The sequence below is a fragment of the Plasmodium gaboni genome, chromosome 13 (assembly GCF_001602025.1).
Source record: "Plasmodium gaboni strain SY75 chromosome 13, whole genome shotgun sequence".
Classification (NCBI taxonomy): domain Eukaryota; phylum Apicomplexa; class Aconoidasida; order Haemosporida; family Plasmodiidae; genus Plasmodium; species Plasmodium gaboni.
The window spans coordinates 847,306-859,513 of record NC_031493.1 but is presented as its reverse complement, the minus strand read 5'-3'; the positions used below and the strand labels follow the sequence as shown (position 1 = coordinate 859,513).

The following is a 12,208-nucleotide window of genomic DNA, read 5'->3' as shown; positions in this document are numbered from 1 at the left end:
TGATATTAATAATAATAGTAGTAGTAGTAGTAATAATAATAATGATAGTATTATTATTAATAATTATAATAATAATTATAGTTATATTCATCATAATAATAATAGAACAAGTGATGAAGAAACTTTTGAAGAGAATATAAATACAGAATATCCAGTATTTTTAATTTCAGATACAGATAATTTAATGTATCCATTTGAAGAAATATACAAATCAATAAATAAATTATTTTTTGACACGGGGTCTTTAGAATATTATTTTATATTGAATTTTTTTAAAGATTATGAATCACCTGATATGTTATTCTTAGAGATATATTCAAAGACTATATCACTTTGTTTCGATTTTATTTATTATTACACAATAGAAACATATGATGTTATATCTTTATTTTGTATATATATCATGAATCTCTATTATTCATATATTATATATAGAAGAAATATTATAACACTTTATATGTATATTCAAAAAATTCAAACATTTTTATGGAACAAAATATATTATATTGTTCAAGAAAATCTTCATTCATTAAATAAAAAAAAAATAGATCAGAAAAAATACATACCATTAAATTCTGATGGTAAGACAAATATATATCCGCTTGAGCATTATCAAAATAAAACATGTCATATAAATAATTCGATAATTGAAAATTTTGATAATTCTACAAATCAAGAAAATAATAATAATAATAATAAGAAGAAGAATAAAAATGGAGATAATAGTGATAACCAACATAATAGTGATGATAGTCCTTATTATCATCATATTAATAATTATTGTATCAATAATTCAGACGCGTCACTTACAAATAATATGTCCATAAATAAATCACAACCAAATAAAAAAACCCATCTTGTGAATATTAAACAAAATGATATAAATAATAAAAATTTAAATACCCATGTAAATATTCAAGAAGAAACAAAACATGCACCTAACCTTTCAACTGATATTAAAACACAAGAAGTACATAGTGTTACCAAAAAATTTACAAACTTTTATTCTTCAGTAATTATATTATCTAAATTATGTTTTGATATAGATACTTACTATAAAGAAAAAATAGATAGACAAAAAATTAATTTGGAACATGAAGAGAAAAATCTCAAAGAAAATAAAAATCATCATCACACCAATGTGGTAGATCAAATTGACAAAGTAGAGATGGAAACAAAAAATTACAATGAAGAGAAAGAATGTAATTTGTTGGATGAACAATCTGATGAAAATAAATTATGCACTGCACAATTTAAAAGACATATAATAAAAAATTGTTATGATAAAAATGTAAATGATGTAAAAGGTAATGAGAGCAAAGAAAAAAATAAAAACGACCCGAATATGAATAATATGAATAGTGTGAATAGTGTGAATAGTGTGAATAGTGTGAATAGTGTGAATAATGTGAATAATGTGAATAATGTGAATAATATGAATAATTTAAATATTGAAAAAAATAAACATAGTAATTGTGATGATGAGAGTGATAAAATTCATAATAATAATAATAATAATGATGATAATCTTTTTTATAATAATATTTATTCACATACAAATGAGAATACTAATTTAAAAAAAAAATATGATAAGAATGTATGTATGAAAGAGAAATGTAAAAATCCTCCAGAAGGAACAAATAATAGAAATATATTTGATAAAAATAATTATTTTTTAAAATATAAAAAAATTAATAATTTAATATCAAGTTTAGAAGGAGCTTATATAAATACATTAATAAGTTTAAATGATGAAATTTTATGTCCAAAAGAAAAATTATTATTTTATATTAATAACTATTATTATGTTATTTATATATTAAAACAAAATAAATTAGAAGAGAAAATATCTACGTTTGAAAAATTATTGAAAAAAGAAATAACAACTTATATAGAATATGAATTAAATATATATATAAAAGATATCATCTTATTTGTAAACAAACATGAACATATTATTAATACAATAAAAGAAGATACATATAAAAACTACAATAACAACAATCATAATTTGGATGATGATAATTATTATTTATCACATATTGATATTAATTCTATGGAAAATATAGCTATTGAATTTACAACAAAATGGAAATTATTATTTAAAAATATCAGACATAATATTATTAACTCATTTATAAATATTGATAATGCATTCAATATATTAAAATTATTAAATACAAATATATTGTTATATTTCACACGATTCTATCAATTAACAAAAAAAATCTTTTCTAATACACAACCACCTCCATATATACAAAATCTTCCATCTGTTGATGTTATCATGATACAAATCAAGAAATACACAAAAAATGTTAGTAATTAAAGGTCGGCACATATAATAAAAATGAAGAAATAAATAAATATAAATATAAATATATAAATATATATATATAATTTTTTTTTTGTATCTTTTTTTTTTTAACTCATAAATTGATTTTTATGTAAACATTAATATATCTTTCATTTCATTTCATTTCATTTCATTTTATTTTTTTTAATTTGAAAAAATCTACTTAGTACCACCTTTTAACATTGAATCAAATTAAACAATGATTAATAAAATATTATAAAATTTATGAAAAAGTTAATAGAAAAATTACAAAGAAAAAAAAAAAAAAAAAAAAAAAAAAAAAAAAAAAAAAAAAAAAAAAAAAAGATGGAAGAAGGAAAAGAAAAAATATAAATATGGCTAAAAATTGCACACACACAAAAAAAAAAAAAGAAAAAGGAAAAGAAAAAGAAATAGAAATAGAAATTAAGTTTATCACATATAAATATATATATATATAATATATATATATATATATTATATATATATATATATATATATTATATATTATTGACGTAATACACTTAGAGAAATTATGTTTATATATATATATATATATACAGATTTATTTTTTTGGAAAATTTAATTTTTTCAATAAATCTTTTCATATGATATATGTTACCCCTAGTCCAAAAAAACTATTCATATGGTAAATGAAAATTTTCTTCTATATTCTTTGAATTTGTTAATTTGTAGGTACATAAATATAAACATAAATATAATTATATATATATATATACATATGTTTATATATTTATTCTTCCAAGGGGTAGCCCATTTTTAACATTGTTTGCATGCTGCAATATTTTCTGTAGATGCTTCTATGTCAAGCTCTCCATTTGCAGTAACAACAGCCGGTCCATAATAAGCCATGGCATTTCGTGATTTGTAGTATTCATTTCTCATGGCGCTTTGTGTTAATTTTACATCGTATCTATGACTTATAGGTTCAAATAATAATCCCCAAATAACACTAAAGAAAAGACTTAATCCTAAAAATAAACAATAGAACCAATCTAAGGAACTAAACAAAGCTGTATTAAATAATGTTAATGCTAATACTTCAACAAAAGATGTTGCTATAAAGCACATTCCACATAACCATCCCCATGCTTCTCCTGCACCTTCTGAATGATATACTTCTAAAAAGAAACATCCTGATCCATATAAAAATAAACAAAATGCATCAATTAATCTGGAGCTAAAATATAATATCCATGAAGAACCTGCACCAATCTTCTCTTCCATCCAGGGGTCATCAAAATAGTAGGATGAGGCCATCAAGCATATAAGGGACAAGCTCCATGATACAGTTCCTAAATGGAAAAAAAATAAAAATAAAAAATAAAAAATAAAGAATAAAAAATAAAGAATAAAAAATAAAAAATAAAGAATAAAAAATAAAGAATAAAAAATAAAAAATAAAAAATAAAGAATAAAAAATAAAAAATAAAGAATAAAAAATAAAAAATAAAAAAATAATATGATATAAACATGTGCACACACACACACATATATATATATATATATATATATATATATATATATATATATATATTATATTATTTTTTTATATACCCATGGATGTGGCTTGTAAGAGAAATTTTGTTCCTGCTCTGTAACCTCTGGATTGCTTAATGCTACAAATGGAAAAAAGAAAATACCAAAAATAATATAAACATGTACATATATATATATATATATATATATATATATATATTTTTGTATATATTAATATTTTCATTTTTGATGTGATAAATATGAAGAATGTTATGTTCACCTGCTATCATCCTCAGTTAATTGTAAAAAGGACATGATGAGAAGAGTACCCATTAAAAATCCACCTATACTAAAAAGAACCAAAGGCATAGGGGCATTACCAACACTTCCTGGTAATGCTCTCAAGAAGTTTAATATTCCTAAAGGATTTTTTCCAATTATAGTTATTGCACCAACTAATAATATATAAGAAATAAATTGTATCAAAAATCCAACACGTAAATTAAAATTCATAAAAAAATCCCAAAATGGCTCAAATTGAGGACCACGTCCTTCTGGTGCTTCCCCAGGTCTTACAACATAAGTAAAAAACATTTTTCACAAAAATATATAAATTGAATAAATATTATATAAATAAATCAATATATATATATATATATTTATATATATATATATATATATATATATATATATTTGACGGTATGGTGTCTTTACTTTTATATAATGCAAAAATCAAGAAAATCAAATATAACGGTTTTAACATATAAATGTAAGTATATATATATATGTATGTATAACGGAAAATATATAATATATATTATATTATTATTTCATTTATAATACATGAAATTTAATTTTATTCGGACAAATTTTTTACTAAATATATACACACATTATAAATATTTATAATTATGTGAAATTTTTTATTTCATCTTTTTTCCAAATATATATAAAAAATATATAATTTATTCTGTCCACTTTTTCATTTATGTAAAAATATATATATATATATATTTACTGATTTTGATTCATTTAAAATGTAATTAAAAATATATATATATATATATATATATTTATTTATTTACATGTATTTTTTTTTTTTTTTTTTTTCTTTTATTATTATTATATTTAATTTTATTCTAATGTGTGTTTCTAAAAATATAAATATTATATATATATATTTAAATTTTTTTTTATAAAATAGACGAAAGTCAAAAATCACTAATGTAAAAAATATTTTTGGATACATAAATACATATAATAATATATATATTATACATACATATATATTTATATATATAATATCTACAAAAGTAAAATATATATACACGCAATAGCGCTAGTTTTTTGTAAATATATATAATATATATATAAATATAATACTATTTGTGAAATTTTATATATCTGTGCATTTTTTTTTTTTTTTTTTTGTTCTTAAATATTTTTACTTATTTTATATATATATTTTCCAAAAAATAAAATAATAATGTATTAACCAAAATAAAAGAAAAAAAAATTATCCTTTTTTTTGAAAGTCCTTTTTACATATGTGTATACAAACAAATGTGTATATATAATATTTATATATAATTTAAATCATAAAAATTTTTTTTTCTTTTTTTTTTTCATATATTTATATTATTATACATATATATAACACATACATATATATTTGTTACACATATATTTATAGAAACGTTGAAGCCAATTTATATAATTTTTACTATTATTAGTGTGGGTATGCAATACTGGTGCGTATACATATTAAAGGTGAAATATAATACATATATATATATATATATATATATATACAATATGTATAATATTAATAGAAAATTAAAAAATATATAAATTCATATATAAAAGTAGTATATTTGTAATAAAAATAAAAATTATTTTATATTCCTATTTATAATATTATATATATATATATATATTTTATGTGTACCTATTTTAATACTCCTTTTTGGCATTAACAAGAATATATACATATAAACGTATTATCATTAGAAACATAAAAGACCTAAATGTGTGCATTGTAATTTCTTAAATGAAAATTATTTTTTGTGTGTATAAATTTTAGCATCTATTATATATATATATATATATATATATATTATATTCTGACTTTGTCAGGTCTTTTTTTTTTTTTTTTTTTTTTTTTTCTAAAAGAAAAAGATACAATTTTAAAGATATAACAACCACAAATAATCTGATTTTATTTCTATAATTGTTTTTGATTTTCATCACCGATGTGCTTGTACGATTTTGTCTAAATATAGACATATTTTCGTATGTCCACATATACACATATAGTAATATTTCTATGAAAATGTATCATAACCATATGAACATTATTTTGTACATATATATTTAAAATTAGACAAATTAAGACTTGAAAAAATAAAAACACACAATATGTGTTTGAATATTATGTTTTATTTAAAAATAAAAAATAAAAAAAATCCATAAATAAATTAAATTAAATAAATAACATATTGAAAACAAAAAAAAAAAAAAAAAAGAAAAAGAAAAAGAAAAAGAAAAAAGAAAGGAATACATAAAATGGCCATATATATATAATATATATGTTTATATTTGAGCTTTTTTTTTAGGGGGCAGGGTATAATTGGATGAATATTTATTCATAGGGAACAATATTCCCATACATAAATACACATATATATATATATATATATATATATATATATATATTATCATGATTATAATTTATTTATTGACCCATACATTTTATTATAAAAAAAAAAATTAATTTGCATTTTTGGGAAAATTAGGTGGTTGCATATTTTGATTTTTTAGATTTTGTACTTGTTGCAATATTTCATGTAATTTATCTTTTGGTGTATTTTTAATGATGGCTAGTTGTTTTTGTTTTTGCCTGATTTTATCTCTAACAAATCTTAATCTATCTTCTGAATTCTGTAACATAAGAGCATCGTATCTATCTACAATCATAAGATGGAAATCGAAAGCAGCAAAAGAAGCCATTTGAACGAATGCTTGTCTTTGTTCAACATCTGATGGATCAATTTGGAATTTTTCTAATTTAGCATCAATAGATTCTTTTAAATCATTTCTTAATTTGATATTCATAGATGCAAAGGATTGATCGAGTTGTTCCATTAATTGTGATTCCATATTGGAACATTGTGTATGTATTCTAATAATTTCATCTATAATTTTTAAACTTTCTTCTGGTTCAACTAAACCTTTTTTATCTTCTATAGGTGAAATTTTACCTAAAATACATGGTTCTTGACTTACAATTTCATCAATAATTACACGACCTCTAACTAAACCTTTAACAGCAAGATTATTACCTACCTTTGTTACATCTTTAATTTCTGCATATATAGCTAAAGGAGCTAGAACTCCTGTTTTATGATTAAAAAAACACATACCAAATATTTTTTTCTTTTCTCCATTTATAACAACTTCTCGTGTCATATTTTTAAATATTTCTTCTACATGTTCTCCATTAAACTGCATATAATCTTCAAATCCAACTTGCAAAGGTGATGGTTCATTAGACATTTCTTCTAATAAAATCGGAAAAAACCCCAAAGTATTATTTTCATCAAATTCATTTATCCATTCATTTATCCTTCCTTTAACATTTCGAGGTACATCTTCAATTAATGGTTTTTCTGTTAAATTTATTTTATAATCTTCTGCATATAATACATTTGAATTTCTTGCCTTATTTCCATTTGAATTATGTATATTTCTTTTTTTTTTTGAAAAAAGATGCAAATTCTTTCCTCCATCTATAAAAAATGTCTTACTTTTATTTTTTATTCTTTGCTCCATATGGGAGGGAAGCATATCTGATGTTTTTTTTTTATTATTTTTTTTGATTGATTTGCCATGTATACTATTATCACAAATCAAAATGTTTTTGTCATTTGTAAGAGAATTTTTGTTTAAATAAATACCCTCAATGTGAAATATATAAAAAATAAGTACCAAAAAAAAGAAAAGGAAAAAAACAGTATGATTCTTCATATCGTTAAAAAAAAAAAAAAAAAAAAAAAAAAAAAATTAACTGTGAAATGATAAGACGATAGGATACACAAAATGTTAATATATAAATAAAATATATATATATATATATATATATTATTTGAAATTATTCAAATATAAACTATTAAAACAAAAAAATATGAAGAACAAGGTCAAAATTATTTCCGTTATGTTTTACATTTCCAAATTGTGTTTATTATATATTAAAAAAATAATAGAGTAATAATAATTAGAATTTTCATATAAATAAACAATTAAATATATATAAACATATATATATATATATATATATATAAATATATTTTGTTTATTTATTTTTCCATATGTATAAAATTTTTGTATAGTTCTCATTTTTATTTATTTTTTAATGTTCCTTTAATAAATTTCTAGAGTTGTATATTATATTCTTACTATAAGGCTTTCAAATATATTTTGAAACTATAAAAATATTAAAAAAAATATATTTATATGTAATATATATATATATATATATATATATATATATGTGTACTATTTAAAAAAAAAAAAAAAAATTAAAAATAGATACCTTGTTACAATTTATTATTATTAATATATACAAATGTACGTGTGAATTATTGTTCTCTTTGGATCTTATAAATATTTTATTTTTTTTAATAATTTCATATTGGAGAAAACCATTTTTATAAGTAAAATTCTACAACAAGGAAGTTTTTCGTTTAGAAAAAGTTATAGATAAATAAAAAGAATAATTCGTTATTCACCAAAAAAGGCATTACATATATATATATATATATATATATATATTGAAATAATATTTCTTATTGTTTTATAAATTTTTTTATTTTTATGATAATTTGTATATGCCTATTTAAGAACATGTAATTATTAAAAAGAAGAGTAAAATATTCTGAATGTTCATATTTTTTTTTTTTTTTTTTTTTTTTTTCCATTTTGGCTAGTTTGTCCATGAATAATAAAAGAACAAATTGGAAATAAAATATAAGAATAATAAAATAGTTACACATAGATATATAATATATATATATTAATTATTTGTACTATGTCATTTTATTTATTTTACATTTTTTAATATTTAAAAATTTTTAACATTTTATTTAAATATTTTTTGTTTATTTAATAAAACGAATACTTAACAAAAAAAAAAAAAAAAAAGAAAAATTGAAAATATACAAAGGTATATATAATATATATATATAATATATATATGTATATAAATGATACATTATATCATGAATTTATTTTATTTTATTTTTTTCTTTTTTCTTTTGGTTACTATCAAAAGGAACATAAGATATATAAAATTTTGACAATATTAAATATTATATATTAAATATTATATATTATATATTAATAAATACAAAAAAAAAAATATGAAATTATAAATAAATAAAAAAATAAAATAAAATCACATAAACAATATTATATGGAATGATGATATTTATATATTCTTTTAATTTATTAAGGAAAAAAACAAAAGGTTCAAATAAGGTCTTGCATTGACCACATCATAGATATGGATGTATGAATAAAATGTGTGCATTTAGAAGGGGAACATATATACACATATAAAAAAAAATATACATATATATATATTTTTTTTTTTTTATCATTTGATGATTTGAACGTTTTTATGTTGATTGTTGTGTGTGAGATTTATTTTGGTCATTCAATGGAAAATAATCCATGTAGAAAATTTTTCTTACATAAAGAATTAGAGATAAGAGTATAGTTAATGCGAATAATAGCCATAAACTATATAAATTAAAAAATGAAACTTTTAAGAAGATATTTTCTTTTTCTCTATATTCATTAAATGTTCTTGGTCTTGATGTTGTTAAATGAGATGGGCATTTGGATTCTACAAATGCAATTTGATTTTGTTGTAAATCAAAAATAACTTGTTTATTTTTAAAAAAGGTTAATCCTAGAATAGGTTTATTATTAACTTGTTTTTCTAATCCTTTACACCAGAAAGTTTCTTTTTTATATAGATAGGAACTTGGTTTCCATAACATTTTATAATTATTCGACAAAGTAATATATAAATTTGGTAAGTGTTCTAAACTTTTCCAACATTGTACTCCATCCACAATTTTAATACATAAATTTTCGTTTTGAATAATATTTTTTAATGCTGTATTAAAATCCTCAAAATATACTAATGGTTTATTTAATGACTTGTTTGTTATTTTTAATCTTTTATTTATTTCATATACATTAGTCATATCTTGTATACATAAAATATCTAGATAATAATTTATTTGGTTATAAATATTTTCTGGAATATGTGTAAATGTACTACCTGAATCAACTAACATATCTAATTCTTTTTTATCCATAATATTAGTGCCATATATATCTAACCCATATATTTTTATGTAATAGTAATATTTTCTAGTAATAGCTTGCCACACGATATCTTCAACATTATTAGATACACTAGCATCTTTGGAATTATTCATATCATCATTATTTTTATTATTATTATTATTATTATTATGATTTGACTTTTCAATTTTTTGTTTCTCCTTTTCTTTGGACAAAAAATACTCCGGTTCATAACCACCTATGATTAATTCCCCTCCATGCTCAGACACACATATAGAATATATTGGTCTTAAGGAAGGAGTATGTTTAAAAAGTAAGTCAACAAATGTTGGAACTCCATTCGGTTTCGTCAAGCTAAAACCTAGAACTCCTGTAGCTTGTTGATGTAAAAATAAACTCTCTTCATGCATATGACATCCCATTAATTTTTCAAAGGATATTTTTTTTTTATTATTATAAGATGCTAAAGTGACAATATCTGAAAAATAAAAACCATATATTTGAGACCCTTCACAATATGATTGAAGATATTCACATTTATTTCCTACACATTTTAAACCATAAGGACAATTATTATTATTACAATATAAAATAGATGATGTTTTTGAATAATTCAAATTATATGGTTTCTCCATATGAATCCCACAATCTTTACAACCACTACATGGAAAACTTAAAGAAGAAGAACCTGTATCTAGAATTAAAGATATTCTTTGGGATGGATTCCCTATATCTAGATCTAGAAAATAATATGCATATTCATCTATATCACCATATAATTTATATTTATAAAAATCTGAAGAAATACTATCCACATTATTAATTACATTTTCAATCTTATTACATTTTATTACTCTTACATTTAATACAAAAAAGATACTCACAAAAACAAAACAAAACAAAACAAAAAAATTTTCTTTCCTTAAAAAATAATTATTCATTTTTTTTTTCGTTCAGTTGTATAAATAAATAAATATATATATATATATATATATATTTTTTATATTTTTTATATATTTTATATGTGTGCTTATATGTGGTACTTATTTAACCTACTATGAAAATTAAATGAATAAAAAAATAAAAAAGTTTGTAAAAAATAATATGATTTTTTTTCAAATAATAAAAAATGTCATGTTTTTTTTGGCTAGCTAACATATATATATATAAATATATCTCAATATATATATATATATATATACATTTATTTTACAAAAAAAAAAAAATGTTCTGTATTATCATATAAACTTTATATTTAATAGAACAAATCAGACATAAAAAAAAAAAATAAATAAAGTTAATAAATAAAAATATGTTTCTTCTCTTTTTTTTTTTTTTTTTTTTTTTTCCTTTTTATATTTGTATTTATTTCTATCCATTGTCCACTTTTTAAGTTGTTTATATTCTACATAGTTTATATATGTTACACGAATTAATGTCTTTTTGGGTATATTTATATTTTTATGTTAATTTTTATTTTTTTTATTAATATAAAAGATATACGTAGCTTAGATCATATCATATTTAAAAAAAAAAAAAAAATATATATATATATAAATAAATAAATAAATAAATAAATATATATATATATATATATATATATATGTGATTTAAAAAAATTACACACAATAAAAAAATACAATAAACACAGGAAAAAAAAAGTAATAAATATGTTTTAAAATATGTATGGATGTTAATGAATATAAAATAAATTATAAACAAATATATATATTTTCATACAAATGCTTTCAAATGTATATTAACTTTCAAAAGGATAAAATAAATAAATATATATATATATATATATGTATGTATTTTTTTTTTTTTTTTTTTTTTTTTTTTTTACTCATTCTTATTGTTTGAATGATATATTTCATGTACTACAAAAAAAAATAACTTTGTCATATTCATACATAAAAATAAAAATATATATTTTTTTTTATTTGTAACCATAAAAAGATAAAACTTCAAATTTTAAAATTATTATTATATTTTTAT

General features: G+C 19.1%; 4 protein-coding genes across 4 annotated transcripts in view; 1 reads left to right on the top strand and 3 right to left on the bottom strand.

Annotated features, from left to right (window-relative positions):
• Nucleotides 1-2,329, top strand: part of PGSY75_1323800 (putative vacuolar protein sorting-associated protein 52) — a gene marked incomplete at both ends in the record, with an annotated part of 3,422 nt that extends 1,093 nt beyond the window's left edge. The window contains one exon of the mRNA XM_018787299.1: nucleotides 1-2,329. This exon is cut by the window's left edge and continues 1,093 nt beyond it. Within this exon, the coding sequence (XP_018640041.1) occupies nucleotides 1-2,329 (2,329 nt within the window).
• Nucleotides 2,330-3,115: 786 nt separating this feature from the next.
• On the bottom strand, nucleotides 3,116-4,429 carry PGSY75_1323700 (glideosome associated protein with multiple membrane spans 1; the record flags this gene model as incomplete). Its single annotated transcript, XM_018787298.1, has 3 exons — nucleotides 3,116-3,651; nucleotides 3,914-3,975; nucleotides 4,116-4,429. The coding sequence occupies 3 exons, from the start codon at nucleotides 4,427-4,429 to the stop codon at nucleotides 3,116-3,118; spliced, it is 912 nt and encodes a 303-aa protein (XP_018640040.1).
• Nucleotides 4,430-6,604: 2,175 nt separating this feature from the next.
• On the bottom strand, nucleotides 6,605-7,861 carry PGSY75_1323600 (hypothetical protein; the record flags this gene model as incomplete). Its single annotated transcript, XM_018787297.1, has 1 exon — nucleotides 6,605-7,861. The coding sequence occupies one exon, from the start codon at nucleotides 7,859-7,861 to the stop codon at nucleotides 6,605-6,607; it is 1,257 nt and encodes a 418-aa protein (XP_018640039.1).
• A 1,649-nt stretch (nucleotides 7,862-9,510) lies between these two features.
• Nucleotides 9,511-11,151, bottom strand: PGSY75_1323500 (plasmepsin V; the record flags this gene model as incomplete). The annotated part of the gene is made up of 1 exon (XM_018787296.1): nucleotides 9,511-11,151. One exon carries the CDS (start codon nucleotides 11,149-11,151, stop codon nucleotides 9,511-9,513), a length of 1,641 nt encoding a protein of 546 aa, XP_018640038.1.
• Nucleotides 11,152-12,208: the final 1,057 nt, after the last annotated feature.